This window comes from Peromyscus californicus, unplaced genomic scaffold (genome assembly GCF_007827085.1).
Source record: "Peromyscus californicus insignis strain IS unplaced genomic scaffold, ASM782708v3 Scaffold_14__1_contigs__length_90479793_seg_2, whole genome shotgun sequence".
In the NCBI taxonomy this organism is placed as follows: Eukaryota; Metazoa; Chordata; class Mammalia; order Rodentia; family Cricetidae; genus Peromyscus; species Peromyscus californicus.
Genome location: NW_026294436.1, coordinates 66,611,705 through 66,635,364, shown reverse-complemented (window position 1 = coordinate 66,635,364; position 23,660 = coordinate 66,611,705). Strand labels below are relative to the sequence as shown.

General features: G+C 39.3%; 1 protein-coding gene across 10 annotated transcripts in view; it reads left to right on the top strand.

Annotated features, from left to right (window-relative positions):
- The window catches only part of Enah (ENAH actin regulator), a 107,208-nt gene extending 87,158 nt beyond the window's left edge, over positions 1-20,050 (top strand). For 4 of the 10 annotated variants that reach the window (XM_052737846.1, XM_052737847.1, XM_052737845.1 and 1 more), the window contains 10 exons: positions 865-1,695; positions 3,503-3,804; positions 4,638-4,783; positions 4,932-4,989; positions 5,772-5,820; positions 8,981-9,047; positions 10,874-10,936; positions 14,521-14,599; positions 16,693-16,750; positions 17,199-20,050. In XM_052737846.1, the coding sequence (XP_052593806.1) occupies positions 865-1,695; positions 3,503-3,804; positions 4,638-4,783; positions 4,932-4,989; positions 5,772-5,820; positions 8,981-9,047; positions 10,874-10,936; positions 14,521-14,599; positions 16,693-16,750; positions 17,199-17,236 (1,691 nt within the window). In that variant the 3' untranslated portion in view covers positions 17,237-20,050. The remainder of the gene's footprint in view (positions 1-864; positions 1,696-3,502; positions 3,805-4,637; positions 4,784-4,931; positions 4,990-5,771; positions 5,821-8,980; positions 9,048-10,873; positions 10,937-14,520; positions 14,600-16,692; positions 16,751-17,198) is intronic. The other 6 variants (XM_052737853.1, XM_052737852.1, XM_052737855.1 and 3 more) reach the window with 3 other exon arrangements.
- The last annotated feature ends 3,610 nt before the right edge of the window (positions 20,051-23,660 follow it).

The window sequence follows — 23,660 nt, the reverse complement described above, 5'->3', positions numbered from 1 at the left end:
AAGAAAGCTCTCGGGAATTTTTATTCTGTCATTTTAATTCTTCTTGCCGCCCTAAAATTCAGCTATAAAGTGTGGATGTGTTTTTATGCAAAGATTTTTTTTTTATAATGAACTTGGAAGATATTTCCCATGTGCAGTCGCTTAAAATTATCACACTGTGTGTATCATGCTTCATGCAGCAAGAAGTTAGGTTGGTTATAGTTAGGTCTCTGAAGGAAAAATTAAAACATAAAAATATTCTCAAAAATAACTATTTAAGCATTTTCTAGTATTGTGAAAATGAGCAATCTGGTGGAATTTATCAAGAGTCATAGAGGTTTATGATATGGCAAAGCCTAAGGTGTTGAGTAATTATCAAAGAATTTTAATCTTTCTGAGCTACATCAGAAGCCAGTGGGGGTTCAGCATTGGCTAGTTGGTAAAGTTAACTCATTGTTTTTAACTGCCTGGTTGTCTGGAGTTAGAGCCGAGAAGATAGAAATGTCCACAATTAAGCACTCACTGAGTTGGGTGCTCTTTGCCTGTGTACTAGACATTTTGCCAGGCTTGAAACAACTCAGTTTATTCTGCTGTTTGTAATAATTTTGATGTTGTTTTAGTGGACTAAGTAATAAAAGTTAAGACTGTTAGTATCCTTATGAAAGATAGGGTATTAATCCACATATTTAAGAGAACTTATTTCATCCTCTTTACAAGTTAAGTGTTCTCAAGTGGAGACAGTGATTTGGCTAATTTTCTGGTACTAACTGTAGTCGACAACGTTGATACATTTTGTCTGATTGCTGGTTTTGTGGCTTCACTAGCTCCCTTTTTCTCTCTCCTTTTTTATCCTGTCCTTGCTGCTGCTTCCCACCTTCTGTCCAGCTCCATCTTCAGACAGCTCCCTGTATAGCGCTCCACTTCCTGAGTATTCCAGTTGCCAGCCTCCTTCAGCACCTCCTCCATCATATGCTAAAGTCATCTCAGCTCCAGTGTCAGATGCCACTCCTGATTACGCTGTAGTGACTGCTTTGCCACCTACTTCCACACCCCCTACACCACCACTGCGACACTCAGCGACACGTTTTGCAACATCTCTAGGTTCAGCCTTCCACCCTGTTCTTCCCCATTACGCCACAGTTCCTCGTCCTCTGAACAAAAACTCTCGACCTTCTTCTCCTGTGAACACACCCTCTTCTCAGCCTCCAGCTGCGAAGTCCTGTGCCTGGTCTACTTCCAATTTCTCGCCCCTCCCTCCATCTCCTCCGATAATGATTAGCAGCCCTCCTGGCAAAGCTACTGGCCCCAGGCCTGTCCTCCCCGTCTGTGTCTCCTCTCCCGTGCCCCAAATGCCTCCGTCACCGACAGCACCCAATGGGCTGCTGGACTCTGTAACATACCCAGTGTCTCCACCGCCTACCTCAGGGCCAGCAGCGCCGCCGCCTCCGCCACCACCGCCGCCGCCGCCACCACCGCCACCGCCGCTGCCTCCCCTCACTTCTTCACTCTCACACTGTGGATCACAGGCTTCTCCTCCTCCAGGCACCCCTCTTGCCTCAACTCCCTCATCCAAGCCCAGTGTTCTCCCTTCTCCCTCTGCAGCTGCCCCTGCCTCTGTGGAGACCCCTCTAAATCCTGAGCTGGGAGACTCCTCTGCTTCCGAGCCAGGCTTGCAGCAGGCAGCCTCTCAGCCGGCCGAGACGCCAACCCCACAGGGTAAGGCTTCCTTCACTACTGCAGCTGACCGCTAGCCACTTCAGGATAGTGTGTAGTGACAGCTTGGACTGCCTAGAAGAATGGATCGGATGGTATTAATCATTGAGTATCTCTATACCAAAGTACTACGTGGGGTTTTGTTGTTAATTTTATTTTTAAAAATTGAAGGGTTTTTTTTTTTTTTTTTTTTTTTAAATCCTGGGGCCTTAACTGTATATAGCATGGGAGATACCATATTAAACTTAAGTTTTTGGATCTTTTGAAGTAAGAATTGTAGAAGGTGCTTTCTAGTATTTAGAGGCCCCTATACTAATACATTTATTTTAAACTTCACTAGGAAAACTTGACCAGTTCATTTTCCATGCATTAAATATGTGATCTAATATGAGATTTCCTGGAGAGTTGGAGCCTGTTTCACAGATATATCATCCCAGAGTTTGCCCCGGGGCTCTTGCTCTAAGACCCCTTTTCATTTTAGCTGCTTCTGTATTGCGCTCTCAGCGTTAGACTTTTAGGGTGGGTAGCCTCCGGGCTGTCGGCAGAAGGACAGGGTTGGCAGGCTTGGTGCTTGCCCCCAAGAGGATTCCATGGTCCAGATTGCAAGTAGTGGTGTAAGGGCAACCAGAGAGTCTTTGAAAGTTTTCCCCACACACAAGCCCTGCTGCATGGCAGCAAGAAAGGGACACAGAGCAGTAGGTGTGGAGGATGTACATGGAGATGACCTAGTTCTGTAAGAAGACGCATGGTGGCCCTGCTTTTTGTTGTCTGTGAGTATCCGATGTAGTGAGGATGCTGAAAATAAATTCATGCTTATAGAAACAGTGTTACAGTCTAGATTCAGACGAACTCTTTGATGATCAGATTTTTCTAAAAGGTGAATCAAATTAGAACATGTGTAATTTAATATCATGATTGACATCTGATCTAGAGGCGCCTGCAGCCCAACAAGGCTAACTGTCCTGCTGTGGCTCAGAACTCAGTCTGCAGGATGGGACAGTTCACCTTCAGCCCTTCATTTCTCTGTGTGTGTGCCTCTGAAGTGACAGCAACTACCCAGTGTGCAAACTCAACTCTGTCTTTACAGAAGCAAAGATTAGCCCTTTTGAGTCTTAAGAAAATACTCATTAATTTGGTATTTTGATGCTAAGTAAATTCTTTACTCTGATTTTACTCTACCTTGAGGGCTAAAACAGCTCTATATTTAAATTATTAATTATTTCTCAGTTATTTTAGGGGTTTTGCCCCATATTAGTTCATTTTATTTCTTTTGTGATTCTCAACTTGGGCTATGTGTTAAATTTACATCTAGAATCCCTTTAAAATACTAAAACCTGAGACCCACTTCTCTACAGTTTTCATCTATCTGTAAACAAATATCTTTTTGTCATCATAGTTAAGTATATTATCTCAGCATGGAAGGTTTTACATGGATTACCTTGGGTCTGTTATCTTAGGCAGTACTAACTCTGTGTGTGTGTGTGTGTGTGTGTGTGTGTGTGTGTAAAACATTGAACATTGCATACTTTTCTAAAATAATGTAAGCATTAGTTTTCAAATCCCTTGGAAGGGGTCTCATTGGGTCTGTTACTAAGGGTCAAATACTAAATGGTTGTGTATACACTTTGGCTTTCAATTCTTGTCTCTTTTGTTAAAACTAGTCTAGACTTTAAGTATTATGATCAATTAATCTCTTATGTGCAGTGTCTGAGTCAGCTTACTCTAGAATGTCATTCTATATATCTGCTCCTGTAAAATACAGTGATTTAGCTCTGTTGTTGACGGCTGTGTTGACTTTTCTTCCTCGCAGGCCTTGTCTTGGGACCACCTGCACCTCCCCCACCCCCACCCCTCCCAACAGGCCCTACCTATGCCTCAGCACTTCCTCCCCCGCCTGGACCACCTCCACCACCTCCACTGCCATCTGCTGGGCCTCCTCCACCTCCTCCTCCACCCCCTCTTCCGAATCAAGTTCCTCCACCTCCTCCGCCACCTCCCGCCCCTCCTCTCCCTGCATCTGGAATTTTCTCTGGATCCCTGTCAGAAGACAATCGCCCGTTAACTGGACTTGCAGCTGCAATTGCGGGAGCAAAACTTAGGAAAGTGTCTCGGGTAAATTACCAAGTTACTGAACTTTTAATGTGTGTCTAAAATAGTGAAGTTATTGTATTATGCTGATGTGAACCCGTTATTAACTTTGTTGGTTAAAAACCAACATAATTGAAAATTTAAGAAGAGGTGTAAGGGTAGTTAGTGTGAAGAGTGTCTGTTAGTGTGAAGAGGTGTAAGGGTAGTTAGTGTGAAGAGTGTCTGTGACCCTGTCGTCTCCAGATTGACTGTTAACACTTCACCACCATTTGTCTCGTTTTCTTTGCGTATGTCTTGTTTACCCCACACAGTCTCGTCTCTAAATGGTTTGAGAATAAGTCAGAAATACCATGTTCTGATTTTTCTATCTCAGTGTAAATTTGGAGGGGGATAGCTAATAATTTTTAGGGCATATTTTTTTCTAGTTCAAAATCATTTGTTAAATTGAATTGTAATGTCTCTTATTTTAATCTGTGACAGTTCCTCAATCTTTATTACCTTTTAAAATCACTGAAAGTTATTTTTTAAAATTATCTTTGAGTTTAGTTTATCATATTTCCCCCTTAGTATTGGATTCAGATTATATATTTGGGGTGAGGGTAAAAAAATGCCGTCAGGATTGTGTCTTTTTCAGTGTATCGTATGGAAAGGCAATACTGTTTTCCCGTTGTCGATGATCTTAACTTTAATAGAATTCCCTTTGATACATAAAGTCAACGTTATTCACTCTATTGGGTCTTCAAATTTAAAAAAAATATTTTTTTTTGAAATCAATAATGATGTGTTCCTCTGTTTTGAATATGTTAGTAAACATTATTATCTACATAGGAAATTATTATGTGTGTGTTCTCACTAAGGTGGAGGATGGCTCTTTCCCAAGTGGAGGGAGTACTGTGGGTGTGAACTTGGCCTCATCCAAAACAGATGCTGGTCGTGGGAATGGACCCCTTCCTCTAGGGGGTAGCGGCTTAATGGAGGAGATGAGTGCCCTGCTGGCCAGGAGGTGAGACACATGGCTGTAGTGGGTCAAGGACACTTTGATTTTGTCCTCTTCGTTCTTAGAACAAGAGTAGACAGACAGACAGACAGGCAGGCAGGCAAACAAAGATAGGTAGGTGACATAAAAATTTCTCATCAATTTGCCTTTCCAGGAGAAGAATTGCTGAAAAAGGGTCAACCATAGAAACAGAACAAAAAGAAGACAGAAGTGTAAGTGAACATAAAATGTCTGTACCTTGTGATACGGGACTCCAGCCCACCTTATTGAAACACTCGTGTGAAGATGATTTAGTCTGAACTTAATTCACTTGAGTTTGTCTGCTTATCTCATTTCTAACTAGACAAGTATTAAAAATGCCTTGAGTGTTACGTATAAAATTATAATCTCATTCTTAGTGACTCGAGTTGAATATGGAGAGTTATGGGGAAAGTACTGAAATTCAAACATACAAAGTTACTTCTGTTCTTATGCCCACCTTTAAGTGAGTGAATTGATTCTTACGAGTTTTCTAATCTGTTAAGCGTCTCAATTTCTTTGTGCTAATGTAAGAGTAAAGAGTTATATTAAATCAATAGTTTATATGTCACCCTTAAGAACCCTGTGTTTATTAGCTATGCCCCTTACCCTCCATGTCCTCCTCCACATTTCAGCTGGGTGAACTTCTCTTACCTGTTCCTATGCTGGCACTCAACACAGCCGTAATTGTTTTCCCTAGGCCATCTGGCCTCCTTTCATAACATTCCTCAAATCCATCTCATATCAGGTTCCTAGCATTGGCTAGTACAGGTTCTCAGAACTTACCAGAGAAGGAGCTTTGTGAAGACGGTAGGGAGAAGACAGGAAGAGAAGGAAGCAGTGTGAGCCAGAATGTAAGGAAAATGAGGTAGATGGCAGAAAGACCATGGGAGGAGAGAGCTTGTAAACCTAGCTGCACAGAGTAGTATCTCTGGTGATGTGATGTTAGTGTGACTGTTTCTGTATATTTATTTAGGAAGATTCAGAGCCTGTAACTTCTAAGGCCTCTTCAACAAGTACACCTGGTAAGTTCAGGAGAACACTCCCTAAATGCTAATACTGTCCAATTAAAAAAAGTCTCTTTTCCCGTGTTTCGACCAAGTGACTGCTTGCTCACCAAAAACGTTAAAGTGCTTTATGTATAATTGAAGGCAGTGACCTTTTTCCTGCCTTCTGTGATCTCAGAAATCAATGCTTTTCTTCCTGATACTGTGAAATCTGTTAAAACCAACATTTTTGCTCATGCTGTCTTGGCAAATATCATAGTGTGTGTGTATGTGTGTTCTTTGTGTTATAGACATGAGGTTATTCATTACAGGGAACTATTTTAAACAGTTCTTTGTAGCACGAACCTTAAAAGTTCTTATTAATAAAAACAAACCTGAAGCTGGGTATTGGGGTGAATGCTGGAAGATCAGAGAAGCAGAACAAGCCACAGCCACCTCATCTCACCAATTCCTCAGCTGATCCTGTTTCCTCAGACTGGAAGCTTCTGAGTCCTCATCCAGAATGAATCTCAGCTGAACTGCTGCTCAAAAGCCTAAAAGCTTAACCAGGCTAAAAGCTTCTAGTTCCTGGTTTTCACGCCTTATATACCTTTCTGCTTCGTGCCATCACTTCCTGGGATTAAAGGTGTGAGTCACCATGCTTGGCTGTTTCCAGTGTGGCCTTGAACTCACAGAGATCCAAATGGATCTCTGCCTCCCAAGTAATAGGATTAAAGGTGTGAGTGCCACAATTTTCTCACCTCTATATCTAGCGGCTGTTCTGTTCTGACCCCAGATAAGTTTATTAGGGTGCATAATATTTTGGGGAACACAATACCACCACAGTTCTTAGAAGAAGAAATAAAATGCACATATTCGGGAGCATTATAATATATTTCAAAACATTCTCAATTAGGGAAACAAACTCTCCCTTTCTGTGCAGCCATTGACTACGTGTAGTTCTTTGTTTGGGGGTTTGGCCATGTGGAATTACCGGTCTGTGTTGGCATGTCAGCTGGTGTTGTCACTGTGCTGGTCTTGTTCAAGTAACCATATTGCTGAGATGTCCTTGATACAGCTTCCCTGTCATGTCTGGAGGATCCTATCAGCATCAAGCCTGGTCCGCTGGCTCTTTAAGCTTCTCACCCTCTCAGCTGTGACTTTCCTGAACTTTAGAGATAGGTGTTGTAGAGCAGATGTATTAGCTGGGCTTGGCACCACACAAGTCAGTCCCTTATTCTCTGCACGGTTGTGGATCCTTGTAATAGTTTCCATCTGTTGGGGGAAGAAAAAGGTGACAGCTGTATTTATCTGTAGATATAAAGAAAAGTATTTAGTATATAGTTAGAAATTATACTGGTGTAGGAAAATGGCAGTAGTAGGTTTTCCTCTTGGCTCATTTTCCCACTCTAAAAAACAATCCTTTTGACGTTGAATTGACTTACTCCCATCATTAACACTGACTCCATGAACTAGTTTTCCACAGTCCACCTTGGTTTTTCTCTTAAATGGGGCTTGGTATATTATCTTCATAAGAATTTCAGTTGTTTGTAACCCACATATATGAGACCAGGATTTCATTTAGAAAGGTTTAGAGCTCCTTTTTCATTTGTTCCATTCAATTCTTAAAATTGACATTGTAGCCAAGCAGTGATGGCCGCACCTTTAATCCCAGCACTCGGAGGCAGAGGCAGGCAGATGTCTGATTTCGAGGCCAGCCTGGTGTGTAGAAAGAGTTCAGGACAGCCAGGACTGTTACACAGAGAAACTCTGTCTCGGAAAAAACAACAACAACAAAAGATTAAAAGGGTAACAGTAACCAGGCATGCTTACCTGCAATTCCAGCATTTGGCAAACAGGCAGGAGGATTGCCACAAGTTTGAGACCAGCCTGGACTGTGTGTGTAATTCCAGGTCACCTTGAACTACAGTGAGGGACTGTCTCAAACAACAAAACAGGTGAACAAGAAGAGATTAACGGGGCTTCTCCCTAGTTGAGGAAGGGCCTCACTCATCTGTTAAGGAGATGTTGGTGCTGAATCTTAAAACTTTCTAGTCATTCTCACCCTTCTACCTGCTTCTTCTGTGATAACAGTGTCTCAACAGTGTCTTGGTGGTGTTCCCCCCTTCCTGGTATGTCTTCCATCCTCTATTTCTTGGATTAGTGTGTTTAGTGTATTTCTTACTCCATCTTGGCCCCCTCTGGTCTTTTGATGTTCCCTTACTAACTCTGGAACCTGCCGTTCATGTGTTCATTGACAGAATGCCTTAGCTGTTTCCATACCAAAGGAAGAATTAAAGGATGATGGAGTACAGGGAGATGAGTGGCGACTTGAAGGTTCTTGCCTAGATGCCTTGGTACCAGCAATTCAGAGCCCGAAGCAGGGCTTCAAGGGAGTTTAGATTTAGTTTGCATACAGTTCGAAGGGACTATAAAGCTTCCTTCCGAGTGAAGATGTGCAGAAGCCACTTGAAGGGAGACAGTAGAAGATGAAACAAAGTTTCTTATATAAAAGTATGTAGTGGGAGCATGACTCATAGATAAACTTGATTTGAATGTGACTCAAATGCTTTTCCTCTGTGACAAAGTTTCACTTTTGATTTTATCAAGTCATCCAGTCAGGTCAGTGACACAGCATCAGTAAATCGGCCAATTTAGAAAAATCACATTCAAAGCCCGTGTCCATTCTGTGTCTCCTAAGTCCCTAGAATTGACTGATTCCCGAGAGCTGTTTGAATGTATGTGAAATGTTGGATTCTAGTGTAAACTGTGCTGATCAGTTAAAGGCATCCTCTCTGTATCATGTTTATCACCACTATCATTTGGGTTATTTAGATTTTATAATATAAGGGGTTTTAAGGAAACTTACTCATTTCTTCTCACTTTTCTTTTTTTGTTTTGTTTTATTTGTTTTGCTTTGATTTGAGTTTTTTAGACAAGGTCTCACTATGTAGTCTTGGCTGCTTGGAACTCACTGAAGACCAGGCTAGCCTCAAACTCAGAGCTCTTCCTGCCTCTACCTCCTGAATTTCTGTTTTAAGTTTTAAAATCATACAATTTAGAGTCCTCATTGTTCAGAATTTAAATTTTGTATATGTATTACTACTGTGTGCATAGAATGATAGCTCTTCCGTGTCTTGTTTTGCAATGGTTCTGGGTCTGAGGTGTGTTTAATAACATTTGTTTCTTGTTTGTGAAGAACCGACCAGAAAACCTTGGGAAAGAACGAACACAATGAATGGCAGTAAGTCGCCTGTCATCTCCAGGTACGGACTTGTTCTCAGTTTTATATTACATGTGTGTCTAAAGAGAAGTTAATACATGTTCTCATAGAAAGTTTTTAGTTGTACAAAGGAAAACATAAAAGCACCATATACTGAACAACTACTGAATTCATATTTTTGCTACTCCTGATTATCTGATAAATTCTGCTGACACATTTGTTAATCAGATTTTTTGATATTTTAGGATATTTTTATCCCTTTCAACTTGTTTTTTTATTCAAATTAAAAGAAAAAAATAGTGCAGCAAATATTAAAATGCAACTATCACCCAAATTTAACAGACTTACATGTCTTATGTCTTTGCATCCATAATTTCTCTTTTAATAGTTTGAAAGAAACTTGCAAGTAAAACACTTGCAAGTGTTTTAACCTAAATATTTTTGACAACCTCCCAAAGAACCTAGGGCATCTCCAACATAACCAAAATAGAATTACTGCCCCAGAACAATTAAACATTGAACAATAATGAAAATCTGACCAATAAAGTATTGACCAATAATGCCCCCATTAGTCTCTACATAGTTTTTAAAATATAATTTTAGAAGAAACTTTTATGTTTTATATTGAAATTCAGCTAAGGATTACAAATAATGTAAGAGAGCAAAAAAAGGTACATATTTGTTGTATCTCAGTTGAAACCTGTAATTGTGGCCTGGAGAGGTAGCCCAGTGGTTGCTCTAGTAGACCCAGGTTCAAGTCCTAGCCACCCACATGGTAGCCAACAACTGTCTGTAACTCCATTTCCTGGGGATCCAATGCTGTTTTCTGGCCTATGAAGGCACTGCATGCACATGTAGACATACGTGTAGACAAAACACTCATTTGCATGTAATTCAAAAAATAAATAATTTAGGTGTCGTGGTGCACACTTTTTAATCCCAACATCCATGAGACAGAGGCAAGCAGATCTCTGAGTTTGAGGCCAAACTAGACTACATAGTAAGTTCCAGGCCAGGTAAGACTACATAGTGAGACCCTGTCTTAAGAAATCAAATCAATCAAAAAGTAATAAATACCCAAAAATATTAAAAACCAACATTTTTAATCATAGTCAAATTAGAAAAGATAGGTTTGCTGACCAGTCAAGAGCCCCTGTTTCCAAAAAATAAAATGGAGAGAGCGGTTGAGAAAACACCTGTCGTCAACCTCTGGCCTACACGCGTGAACTGGACATGGTAGCATATTCTCACAATCCACTGAGGTGTAGGGGTAGGGGTGAGACAGAGGAAAGTTCAAGGTTATACTCATCTCATCTAAGGTTATACTCATCTAAGGTCAGCCTAGCCTACATGAAATCCTGTCTCCAAAAACAAAGAAAGATCGTGTCCATAAACAAACAGGACCGACTTGTTTCTGAGTTAACTGTAGGTAAGAGTGTTGTGGTAAAAATACATTGAGATGAATGATACCTAATATTGGAATGTTCCTATGGTTTTCATTAAAAATCTACTGACTTTATATTCATGATGGGAGGAAATGTTCTTTACATGCCCGAGAATAGTTAGTTTTGTATACATCAAGCTACGGATATTTTTAAGTCTATTGCTTTGATATTTACTGAATAGGGATGTCTTTGCTTGTGTTTTGATCCTTGGTAAGTAGGTAGCTGCAGCCTACAAGAGTAGCCATTGTGTCATGTAAATTGGTATCAAAATTTAAAATTTAGTAAATCAATATTTTAAGGATAATTAACACCTTTTATTTTTGTTTTGCTTGCTATAACTAAAAGCCTATAAATCAGTAGCGTCGTGGGAATTATCTTTTAAAGTTCTATTGTATACCCTTTAAATGGTTTTTCCCCTTCATAGACGGGATTCTCCAAGGAAAAATCAGATTGTTTTTGACAACAGGTCCTATGATTCATTACACAGGTATCATCCTGCTGTGACTTTGTGATTTCAGACTTTTCAATAACATGTCCAGGGTAGGGCTGAGCTTTTTCTACCTGGATTGGTAATCACCACAAGGGAGACATTAGGAGGATGAGTTTCTTATTTTAACTGTAGTTTGAACATTGAATATAGAACCCTGCTATTGCTTGATAGTTGAATTCAGATGAACACAAATGATAGAAGTCAGATCATCTTATGGTGTGGGTGGCTTAAGCATTTCCCTTTGAAGGCCGCTTTCTTCATAATTATATGACAAGGATTTTCAAGAATGGAATCAAAGACCCTCCACTGGTTTTGCTAGAACACAGGACAGTATTGTACCATAGATGAAGCTGCTCCCTCGATGTAGGAAAGGGGGTGTCTGTAACAATTTGGTACCTAGCATCTTGAGCACATTGTTTCTAGATGAGCCCTAAGATTTTTTTTTTAAATGGGGAAAAACAAACAAACAAACCCCCAAACCTCAGAATATTAAAGACACAGGTCTGGGAGTAGGGCTCAGTGGTCATGTCCTTAGCACGCATAAGGGTTCAGCGTCTCCAGCACTGCCCTCCACCACCTCCCAAAGGGAGGGGCAGGATCTGCTTCTTGCTTAATTGAAAAAAGACAACAATTAAAAGTCTGTAGATGCTTTTCAGCAGTTTGTAGAATTAATTTGATAGAATAGGAAGTTAAATATTGCAGTATAGTTATTTTATAGGTAGTTGTCTAGGTAACAGTTTGCTAAAGTTAAGGAAAAAACACATATTTAAACATCTAATAAGCCCTCATGTTTTGTAATCAATTATAATAAAAACCCATAATTTAAAAGCAACAGATATAGAGAGGGGCATGGTATTATATGCCTGTAATCTTGGCACCACTTGTACACCTTTAATCCCAGCACTCTGGGGCAGAGAGAGGAGGATCTCTGTTTGAGGCCAGCCTCATCTACATAGAGCAATGTTTCTCAACCTGTGGCTCACGGCCCCTCTGGGGATAAAATGACCCCTATTACAGGGGTCACATATCAGATACCCTGCACATCAGATATTTACATTACGATTCATAACAGTAGCCAAATTACAGTCATGAATAAGCAATAAATTTTTTTTTTTTTGAGACAAGGTCTCACTATGTAGCTCTGACTGTCCTAGAATTCATTATGTAGACCAGGTTGGCCTCGAACTCACAGAGATCCGAGTGCCTCTCTGCCTCCCTAGTGCTAGGATTAAAGGTGTGTGCCATCACACCTAGCCATAATGAAAATAATTTTATGGTTGGGGGGTCACCAAAACATGAGGGAACTGTATTAGGAAGTATTAGGAAGATTAAGAGCCACTGACAGAGAGTTCCAGGACATCCAGGGCTACATAGAGAGACCCTATCTCAAAAGAAAAAAAAATACATTAATGTTATACATCTATATTTTAAAATGTTCATCAGGTCTACTGAACACATGAATTAAGTAATACATAGAGAGGATATCTGTCAGTAAGGAGTTCTGTAATTGGACTCTGGAGTTCTGTAATTGGACTCTGATCAAATTCTTATTTGCTAAAGTTACTTTTATACCACTGGCAATCAAAATTTGGCAGATTTATTTATCAACCAGTTAATTTTCCATAAATGTTCATTTTACAGTCCAGCCTTTTTATTTGTTTCTTTGAGGAAGGCGAATTGTCTTAACAAAATGTTTATTAGGAAAATCTGCTAGAACAGAGAAAAAAACAGTACCTAACAACAAAGTCATCTAAGAGACCTTACTCTCACACCTAGTGCCAGGATAATGTTTCTTTAAAATAAAATAAAAAATTTTTTTAAAGTGGTGATTACTCCTTTCCTTCAGTATGAAAAGTTCTCCCCCTTGAGTTAATTCTCGTGGTGGTAGTGGTGGTGGTGGTGGAGGTGGTGGTGATGGATTGCATGTTAGCATGAATTAAATTTTTTTAAAGTTGCATGTTTGCACAGTTGTTTATTAATTAACATTCTAAATTGTTTAATAAATGCAGATGTGTTTATATGATACAGCGTATTTCTCAGTTAAGTAGCAGGTTGTACCCGTTTGTTGGAATTTCAAAAATAGTCATTATAGTATATCTTAGAGAAAAGTAACTAATTATCTTAAATGGGAAAGGTAAATGCAGATTAATTAATAATTTAATTCTTGAAAGCAGAGATAAATAACCCTGAGTGTGTAAAATGCAGTGTGCCAACCCTCAAGAATATTTACTATACACAGAACACTGGATATTTTGCTGTGGGACTTAGATCTTAAGACTTTAGAATTAAGTAGGGTCTTCAACAAAGAAAGATGTGTCTTCATAAGAGGAGAAGCAGCTTTATACAAATCCTCAGTACTGACTAAACAAAATTTCTGGAAGTTACTGTTGAAGCAGATACCCAATAAGTTAAAATTGAGTTTGTTGTTTTTGTTTCATAATAAGCTTTTTAAGCAGTTTTGAAACTAAAGCAAATTAAGTATTTCATCTCTATGAACAATGCCTTTGGGTTTGAAGTGTTTCATCTTAGGAATTATGAAATATAACTTTATAGCAAGTTACATGTGTTGGGTCTTGATTCAGATAATTTGCTAACATTGGTACTCTGCAAAATTGAAATACGTGATTTACTAACGGTTTGTAGAATGGTTACTGTTCTAAACCAGAAAATGAAAACATGCATGACTGAAGCTCCAGGCTCCCTCTGAGGAGTTTCTCTTATTTCCAGGATTGGAGAGGGAGCCATGACTGGTTTATTTCATGTTGGAACTTATGTTTGAAATATGCCTAATTCCAAATATGCCTAATTCATACATAACACTTATTTTACTGTGTTAAAATTTTTAATAAAAGCTAAACTTTTGAAAGTGCAGTTGTAACCAACAGCTTCTATCTTAGAACTTTCCAGTTTTTATTTTTCTGTTTTCTTTCTTCCTTTTCAAAACAAAGTAAATGTATGCACTTTATGGGAAGATAGCGCCAGTTGGGTAGAGAGCGTGCTTCTAACCTAATAGTCAGCTTCCAGCGCTTTTGTTCTAATGCTTAAAAAGGAAGCAAATAGACAAAGAAATTAGGCTTAACAAAAATAAGTTATTTTTCTCCTACAAACTGAGGCTCAGAATTTATAAACTGATCTGTGTTAAATAAAATATTCTAGATATTAGAGCTTTCCCTTTATTGATTTGCTTGATATTTAATACATAATATAAAGTTTCAAAAGCCAAACCCGACTGCGTTATATAGGCCTTGGGAGTTTCAACTGATCACTTTGTCATGTCCATGGTCAGCATGCTGTGTGTTACCTGGTCCAAGGGAGTGTTGTCTTCTGTTCTCTTAAAGGAGCTTCACTATACTGTCACCCTTTCCTTCTTTTTCAAATAGATGATTCAAGTGAGAAAAGTGAAAGACATTTTCTGCTTCCTGTTCTAATCAGTCCTACAATTTTGACAATTAACTTTTTAGCAAAATAGGTTTAAGAAGTTAATTTAAATCTGGCATTGGGGTGGCAAGTTTACAGTTACTTGCAAACTCATTAAATGTTGTAAATGTAATTTATCTGTCCTGGAAATTTCTTTTGTACAGACCCAAATCTACACCTTCGTCACAGCCCAGTGCCAATGGAGTCCAGACAGAGGGACTCGACTATGACAGACTGAAGCAGGTGGGTACTCGGGGTAGCTTCCTCTAATCTTTCTGTCCTAAAAGGGAACAAGGGACCTTGCGCACATATGTTCTACATGGATCCTGAGAGTACTCTGAAAGATCACACAGTTACAGATACTGTAGACAAATTAACGTGGCCATCTTGATTCCATTCTGGTTCCATGAGCTCCCTTTAAGTTCCAGCAGCAGTGAAGGAGACATGGAGTCGTAGTGTAATAAAAGCTGAGATGTAAGGATAAGGCTTGCAATTACCATAACAGTGGGCTTCCACCTTCCTCTTAACCATATTGGCAAAACTTGACCAAACAAATCTGAACAAATTTGATTTTGGCAATAATGTATGGGAAATGGACGCTCTTGCATACTTAGGATTTCTGAGAAGCAGTTTGGCAAAAACAGATCTCCAGCTTTTGACTCCAGCAGTTTGAAGTGATTTATAAAAATAGATTGGTGCAAAAATAAAGGATTTTAACAAGTTGATAGTCATTAACCTCATTTGTACACGAAAAGCCTTTTCTTTAATGAACTTTAAGAGATAATTTAAAATTTTCCTGAACTGTACAGTATAACACATAATTTAAGAGGAATTGATCCCTTCCAAAGATAGCTGTTGTTTTTCACCTATGAAAATTGTGGCTCTTTTTCATTCTCTTTTAACTTTTAATGTAAATTCTTGATGGAGACACAGAGCATCATACATACATACATACATCTATACACACACACACACACACACACACACACACACACACACACACACACACACACACACGAAATGGCCCCCACATAAAAAATGGAACAGGGTGAGGCTGGAGAAGTGGTTCAGTAGTTAGGAGCATTTGCTGCTATTGCAGAGGCCCAGATCCACTTCTGAATACCCACATGTTCTCTTAAAAATCATACAGTTTCAGAGGATCTGATGCCCTCTTTTGGCCTGTTCAGGCATCAGGCACACATGTGGCACACATATATATACATGCAGGCAAAATACTCATATGTGGAAAATAAAAAAAAAAATGAAATCTGTTTAAAATGAACAAAAATCATTTAAGTATTTTATTTAACCTTAAATATATTAAAAATGAATTCAGTATACACACAATGTTTTGACATTTTACTGAATTGTTTTGTTAAACTTTTCATTTATGAATTATTTCCTCTCTCAGAGGTCAGAGGGGGGCATCATCAGCTCCCCTAGAATTAGAGTTACAAAGGGTTATGAGCAGCCATGTGAGTCGGAACCAAACCTGGGTCTTCTTCAAGAGCCAGCCTCCACATTGTTTTCTTAATACGAAGTCTGAAATCTGGCAGATGCTTTACACTTAGAGTCTGTCTCATTTCAGACTAACTTCAAGAGCTCAGCAGCTGTGTGTGGCTGCTGCCTGCTCTGTTAGGTACTTGAAGTAGGACTTGGCAAGCTGTGGTGAGCCTAAGAAATTGCCATACTTCAGATGTAGTGACAGATCTGCCAAGAGATGGTTGTCCAGTGACATCTTCCTCATCAATACATCACCTCTTAGATGGCTGCCAGAGGATTGGGTCTCACAGCTATCTGAGTGATACTTCTCTGAATGACAGAACTGGCCATTTTATATCTTATTAGGCCAGAAGAAGCAAAGATGGGTAAGGAAGAAATATTTAAACAGAATTTACTAAGGCTAGTCTTCTAGGAAATAGAATTGAAACTGTGGAATCAGAAGCCATGGGGTGGAGGGACCCTCGGGAGAGAAGTGCTCCCTTGGGAGCAAGCACACAGATGGGGATTTGAGTTTGATCCCTGGACACACATGAAAAAGCCGGGCACGTTGGTGTGCAGTGTCCTCGGTTCACTGGCCAGCTAGCCAGTCCTCCTTGGTGAGTTCCAGGCAAGTAAAAGATTGTCTCAGAAAGGTGGGAGGGAGGACACACACACAGACAGACAGATGACAACCTGCACTTGTAGACTAATACCCGAGACTGTTCTCTGGTCATGTCCAGACACACAAAAGAACTCTATTTCTAGATATTCTTAAGTTTTTGTCTGAACAGGAAACTGCTTAGCTGTGCTTTCATCTGTGGTGTGTTTCCTGGTGTTTTCTCTTGGCTCTTTAGGACATTTTAGATGAAATGAGAAAAGAACTAGCGAAGCTGAAGGAAGAGCTTATTGATGGTAAGTACCATGCACACGGCTCTCTTCACACTGCTCTTCCGGAGGGGCTAGCCTTGGCTTAGGTTGTTGCGGAGGTGCTGTCTTCTTAGAGTGGGGATTATTTGTAAAAATGAAGATGAACAAGATTTCTAAAGTGTCAAGTGTAGTATGTGGTGGAAACCAGTCAGGCAGATTTTTCTCTAAGACACCTTGACTCATCCATTCCACTGTACACCCCTTGTTTTGGAGCCCACAGAACCAGAGTCTGTGTCTGGGGTACATAAATATAATCACATGTGATTGGAATCTTTGTGATATAAAAGATGTATACAATGGAGATGTAAATTTTGTATCTTTTTATGACCGAGTTTGAACACAACCCTTCGGATTTCTCAGGAATGAGTCATTCATCTGTATCTCTTTCCTGGAATACTGACATTGAAAATCCTTCCTTCCTTCCCTGTTGCAGCAATCAGGCAGGAACTGAGCAAGTCGAATACTGCATAGAGAAGCGAACTAAGAGAGACAGGACTTGAATCTGGAGAAAAACAAGAATTCCTACAAACAACTGTTAACAACCCCCTACGATTTTTAAGCTGTAAGAAGAAAATGGATACAGTCAGGAGGGAAAAAGCGCCAACCTCTGAAAGCCTTCAGACATAGTGACTCTGGCAATCAGCTGCTCCCTCCCGGCGTGCTGCTCCTGTTCTGACCTTTACCGCAGGATGAAGAATTGTGTTTGAATTCCCTAGCAGTACTAAACCCATCAGGCAAGAAATATTTTCATGTCTAGATGAAACTGCACGTTTTCCACAATCCATTGCTAAAATAAAGATAAAGGCTTAGGAGGTTTTTTTAGGGGGCGCTGATGAAGAATTTAATTTAGCAAGTTCTGCTGTTGCATTGTAAACGTTTCTCTCAGGTTTGTCTTCCTATCATATTTGATATTCCGTGAATAGTTAAGATCATAAAATATGGAACAAATGGAATTGTATGTGCTTTCAAAGGGTGGTATTTATAAGAAAGGTTCTAAAATGTTTAGTCCCACTTGAGGAATTTAGAATGATAGGAAGTCTCTCGGGTTAGCCTTCATGCAATTTTGTAGTTTAAAACAAAATCCGTCCAGAATTTAAATATTTAGATGCCTTCCTAAATTGTTACAATGCTTTACCAAATCTATGACTTCTATATACAAACAGTGGTCAAATGTAAAACATTCTATTATAGATTTCCTGTAGGTTTTCAACCTTTTTTAGACTTATGCATGCGGACATTTTTATAATGTAATTACAATCACCACAAAGTTAGCTTTTTTTAATTACAGATAATAATGCATGTCACACTAATATGTAGTGGCCTTTTCAAGGCCTAGTCCCAGGGGAAAATATTTTGTAGAATATAGGGAAGTGGGAGGAAGGGGAGGAATAATTTTTTATTTAAAGTTAATTCTGCACTATCTTTTTTTTTCTCAATTATCTGCATGAATTATGAGAAATATTTTGTGACTTTAGTCCATAAACATGTTAACAAAACCAAGTACTTAATCTTTTACATCATGTCTTCAGCTCTTTGTATTTTAACCAGCAATTCCAATGGTCTGAAGCATGATTCTGAGCTTCACATGAATTACATCTCACTGTGGATCTCCAAAGTTTGATCACTGAATTTGGCAGTTGCTGTCACTAGGTCCCTGCTGTGTTGCAGGTGTTTGGGTGCGTGCTCCTGATTGGACGCTGCTCTTGACCTTGGTTGTGCTAAAATACAGGAAATATCAGTGATGGCAGCAGTTGGGGTCACAGAAGTCACCAGATGAAGGGAAACCAGTGGGGCGTTCTGCAGTTTTCTTTTCATAAAACTGAAGTGATACTTAGACCCTGAGAGAGAGAGAGAGAGGGGGGGGGGGGGAGATTGTTGAATGTGTTCCACCCCTTTATGTTATAATTGGCAAGATTAAAATAAGGGAGAAATTCTATTTGTTGTAATGTTAGCTTTTTGGAAAATCTAGGAAATCAAAAATTCTCCAGGCTCTCCATGATTTATGCTTGAGTTATTAATGTGCCATACTTGCTTTGGTTATCAAAACGTAAAAAAAAAAAAAAAATGGGGGAAATAATCCACTTTCTTTTGCTTTCTAGATTTCGTACGTCTCAGTTTTAAAACAAAGCTTGATGACAGCGTAGTTTTCTAAACGCTACAATTTGCAGTCATCACACTACCGAGAAGTTGAATGAGGATTTTTTTTTTCCTTGTTAAGAGTTTGTTTCTGTAGAAACTTCATTTTTAGATTAAACTGTGAGGGATGAGCTACTATAGTTCAAATACACAGCTCTTTTTCTACCCGTTCTCCATTGTCATGCAGTAATAGTAAAGGCATTAAAGATGCAGTAAGCTCATAAGTTGTTCTCTCAAAGAAATAGTCATTGCATTTTACTGTTGAACTTCTGATTATGCGCTCCTTTGATAATGTAAATGTGTGCATCCCTTACAGATCTGATCAAACATCACTTTTGATTTTGTTGCTGAAGTTAAATAGTCTGTAATAGGTAGAGTACTGGGTATCAGTGGTCCAAAGTGAGACAGAATACTAAAGTCAGATGCTAAGTCCTAAAAGAAACTGGTTTATGCACTAAACGTTTTGTGCCTTGGTCTAATATTTAACACAATGTCTGTGTAAAATGATAAAAAAAAAAAAAAGAACCAGTGTTGACTCATGCTATATCCTCCATAATACTGCATTATCCCACATGGCTAAATGTGTTCCTTCCTAGAAGCGTACTTGGACTATTCTATATGTTCACTGTCATACATGACAGTCTTGTCATTGTTAGAGATTTCAGTGATTAAAATGGGAAACCGAAGCTTAGGTTATTTTCCCAGAACTGTTCCTTGGAACCATAGTATGATGGTGGGTTTTGCTTTTGTGTGTTGAATGTCTTCAGCTGAGTACAGTTTAGGGATCCTTTCTAACTACAGGAAGGCACTGCTCTCCTCAACACTGTGATCTGACCTGCGACAGCTCTACAACACACCCTGTAAATGGCTAGCAAGTCAATAGCAAACAACCTGAATGTACAAACCTTAGTGCTGGTGCTGAAATCTCTAAAGAATAGTCGTCATGATCTCAAAGTTTGTTCAAAACTTACAAGCATAATGTGTCAATCAGAACTAAAGATGAAACATTGAATGTTGACTCCTCATGCTGCAGGTGTATTTCCTGTTTAGGTTTTTCAGTTCTTTGCTGTTTTTACCATAACTGTTTCATTTAAATTTCTTACACGCTAACTTCATTTGTGCGATTGAAATAAAATTTCAGTATATACATGTTTCTTGTTTGTGACACTTAGATGATCTTCTAAAGTAATATGTTAATTCCAAACTCAAGTGATGATACTGGGTGTAAAATTCGCACCTCGTGAAGCCCACAGCTTCACTGTTTACAGTTTACACATCATGTCACTGTTCTTTAAGATTTCATCCAAGTCAGAAATAGTACATAACACAAAGGGAATATGTAATGATCTATCTGCCTTTTATTTTGAAGTGAGTGCTGTGTGTTCCTTATATCTTACATTTTCTCAGCATACCTTAATCCAGTGTCTTTTATAGTCAAGATGGTAAAAAATGTTTTACTCCATTTTTGTTCTATAACATGATCATATATTTCATCTCTTACACAGTTCATTGTTGTTTATATAATTTGCAGATTAAAGGATATTGCCAAGTTATTCCCTTTAAATGTAGTAGTCTGTACCATCTATAGTGTTTTTCTACATTATGCTGATCTCTTTAAATTGGCTCTGTGTATATCAGCCTCAGCGTTTTTATCTATTATAAAGTATCAGTTCTGAGTTCCATTTTCAAACTGTAATTTCTTCATTAGAAGTACAATAATCTTGTATTTTTTTTGTCCTTTTACCAGACCCCAGCCTCTAGCCCAAGCTGTCCTCCATCTTTGTGAACTACATGTTCCTAGCATTAATTTGCATTTTGCAGCCATTATGTAGCCCACCGCTGTGAAAACACCAGCTGATTTTTCTTTGTGTCCTAACTCACATTCCTGCTTTATCTACAGATTAGTCACTTCTCATTCAAAAATGAATTAAGCAACAGATGCTAAGCTTTTCAGTTTGCCTGGCTAAAATTACTGTCTTCTAAGTTTTATCCATCTTTTCAGTGCTGCTGTGAAGAGCTCGTGCTTTTAGTAGGCACAGGGCCTATGAAAGTGAGCTGCAGGGCCTGTAGTTTCGTGTGGCCATGAGAATTGTTTAAGCCCTTTACCGTGGTCTCTAATCCAGCATTCTGGAGACAAACAGGAGGATTGTGAGTTCAAGGTCAGGCTGGGCTGCATAGAGAGACTTTGTCTAAAAGAAATCCATAAAGTCCTGTGGGTCGTAGCATGGAAATGATGTCATGGAAGGCAGAGTGTAAAGGGGGTACCTGTCCCTTTATCAAGCTGTAAGAAAATCCACTTTCCTAAGGACATTCTCATTTCTCACTTCCAAACTCCAACCTGTTCCCGGTAGTGCCATTTTTGTTGAATAGAATTGGTATTTGATCATCTCCCCAGAGCACTGAGAAATACAAAAGGATCCTAAGAGTTTACCGGAGTTGATACCTCCGACATTTTGATGAGAGCCATTTACTGTTTATAAGTTCAGTGCTTCTTTTGAAGTCAAAACTTGCTGTAATTTAAAGAGTATGACTAAACAGTTACTCTGGTCAGTACTTTATATGAAGATCGTGGAGAACATGTATTCACAGGAATTGTTTTTGTTGAGTAAACACCTATTTGACTAAGAAGCTAAAATTCGCAATCTCTCAAGAAAAGCCATCTATTTTTATGCCAGATATTCTTGGGGGTGGGGGGCTTTCTCTGTGATACAGGCTTTCTCTGTTCCCAACATCAAAATAGGCTGTGGACTAAATCTCGTCCTCTTGTGTTTCCCTTGATGATTTTTTGAAGTACCAGGGTTCTTTGTAACATGTCTTTGGTGTTGGTGAACATGCACATACGCATGTAGAGACCGGTGTTGAACCTCGCCACTCACTCCCTTTGAGACAGGGTCCCTCATTGACCTAGAGCTCACAAATTGAGCTAGACCAGCTGTCTGTGAGCCACAGGGACCCTCCTGTCTCTGCCTCCTGGTGCTGGCCTTACTAATTGGTACCACCACCCCCAGCATTTTAACATGGGTTCTAGGATCTAACTCTGACCCTTGTGTTTGCTAGGGAGGCACTTTTCCAATTTAGCTTAGCTTCCTAGCCCCACCCCCTTTTTTCTTGGTATTTTAATGTTGGAAAAATGAAACATTCAAATTTTTAAACTCTTAAGGTTGATTAGTTGATTAGAAAAGAAAGTAAAATGGTACAGCAAATTTACGGAGTAGCAGGCACCTTCCATCAGTAGAATACTAATGACTAGTCAGCTCAGACAAGGAAAATTGAGCTTTTTAATAAAAATGTGAATTTGAAAACTCTTGAAGTATGAACTATGTTAATTTGTAAAGCAATAGTCACTGAAAGGGTAAAAAGTGACCTGGTCATGATGACTTAAGATGTTAAAAAGAATTTGCTACAGTTACTGATCATATCCATTGAAATCGAAAGATATGGATACATGCGAGGAGCAGGGGTGTGGGAAATAGCGTTTCCCTTCAGTTATAGATGCTCATTAACATACAGAATGGATAAACACTGAAGCCACAGTTACGTGTTTAGACAGGAGATCTGTCACTGTACCCTAGTTTGAAGCTTACCAGGTACTCCAATAACACACAGCCTTAGAAGCTTCTGGTGTAGGACCTTAGGATTCGAAGACCTTGATCAGGGGACCTAGGTAAGGGCTGAGAGAAAGCAGAGCACATGACTGACTGGCAGTAGGAAACTCAAGTGCTCCACTGAGCTCATCACCAAATTCAGCCCTCTCTAAACATAAATTAAGCTGCAAGATAATAGGGCTTTCTGTTTTAATAAAAATTAGAAATGTTCATGTACTTAGTTAAAGAACTATTCGTGAGTGACAATCTCCATTTATTGTTCTGTAAATCTGGTTTAACTGTCTCCTTTTGACTCCAGGAAGATCTCCAGCAGTAGATAATAGACTCCTTTAAAAAACAAAATCTCGAAGTCACACAGTGAGTGATGTTGCCCGTTGATGCGGTGTTAGTCGTGGTTCTTCTAGGTAGGTGTAGAGCACACACACAGGAGGTCAGTCAGGCGGCACAAGGGAAGTGCTACTCCACAGAGAAGAAGCATGTGTATTTCCTAGCACTGAGATGCAAGTCGCCGTAGGAATGCATAGTGTGTGTGTGAGGCTCTGGGTTGATCCCTAGCACTGAAAAAAAAAATCAAAATATAGTCTATTGTGATCATGAAGTAAGTGTGACTCAGAAACCTTTTTAAAGTTTGATACCTAAAAGCATCTGAAATTCAACGTTCTCTAGTCAGTTCTATCCACACAACTTTTAAGATGCTTTCACATGGTGTTTTGTGCTTAATTTTTTTTTTTTTTTTTAATTTTCAACTTGTTCTAGGTGAGACATACCAGCATAAGATTGTCATTCCACTGCCAGGTTGAACCTGGATGCAGGCATGTTTTGGCATTTGATGTTCTAACTTGTGGGATTTCCCCAAACATTTTCACCCTCAAGTCTGAGGTCTGTCTGTCCTGAGGAATTCTCTTACAACTTTATAGTCATGAGCCCTACCTGATACCAAAGCCACCAGGCCTCTGTCCGTTTTGTATTGGGAGAAATCGGAACTGAGCTGGCTTAGCCCTTCAGAGACCAAGATGGTGCTTGGTACCAGCTTTGCACAGTGCCTAGGAAAACTATCTCAGAAAAAGGTAATTGGGAAGGTATGGATATTTAGAAGAAGAAAACCATGTTAAAAATCTAGATACAGTTTCTAATTACCACTGTGGTGGGGGCGG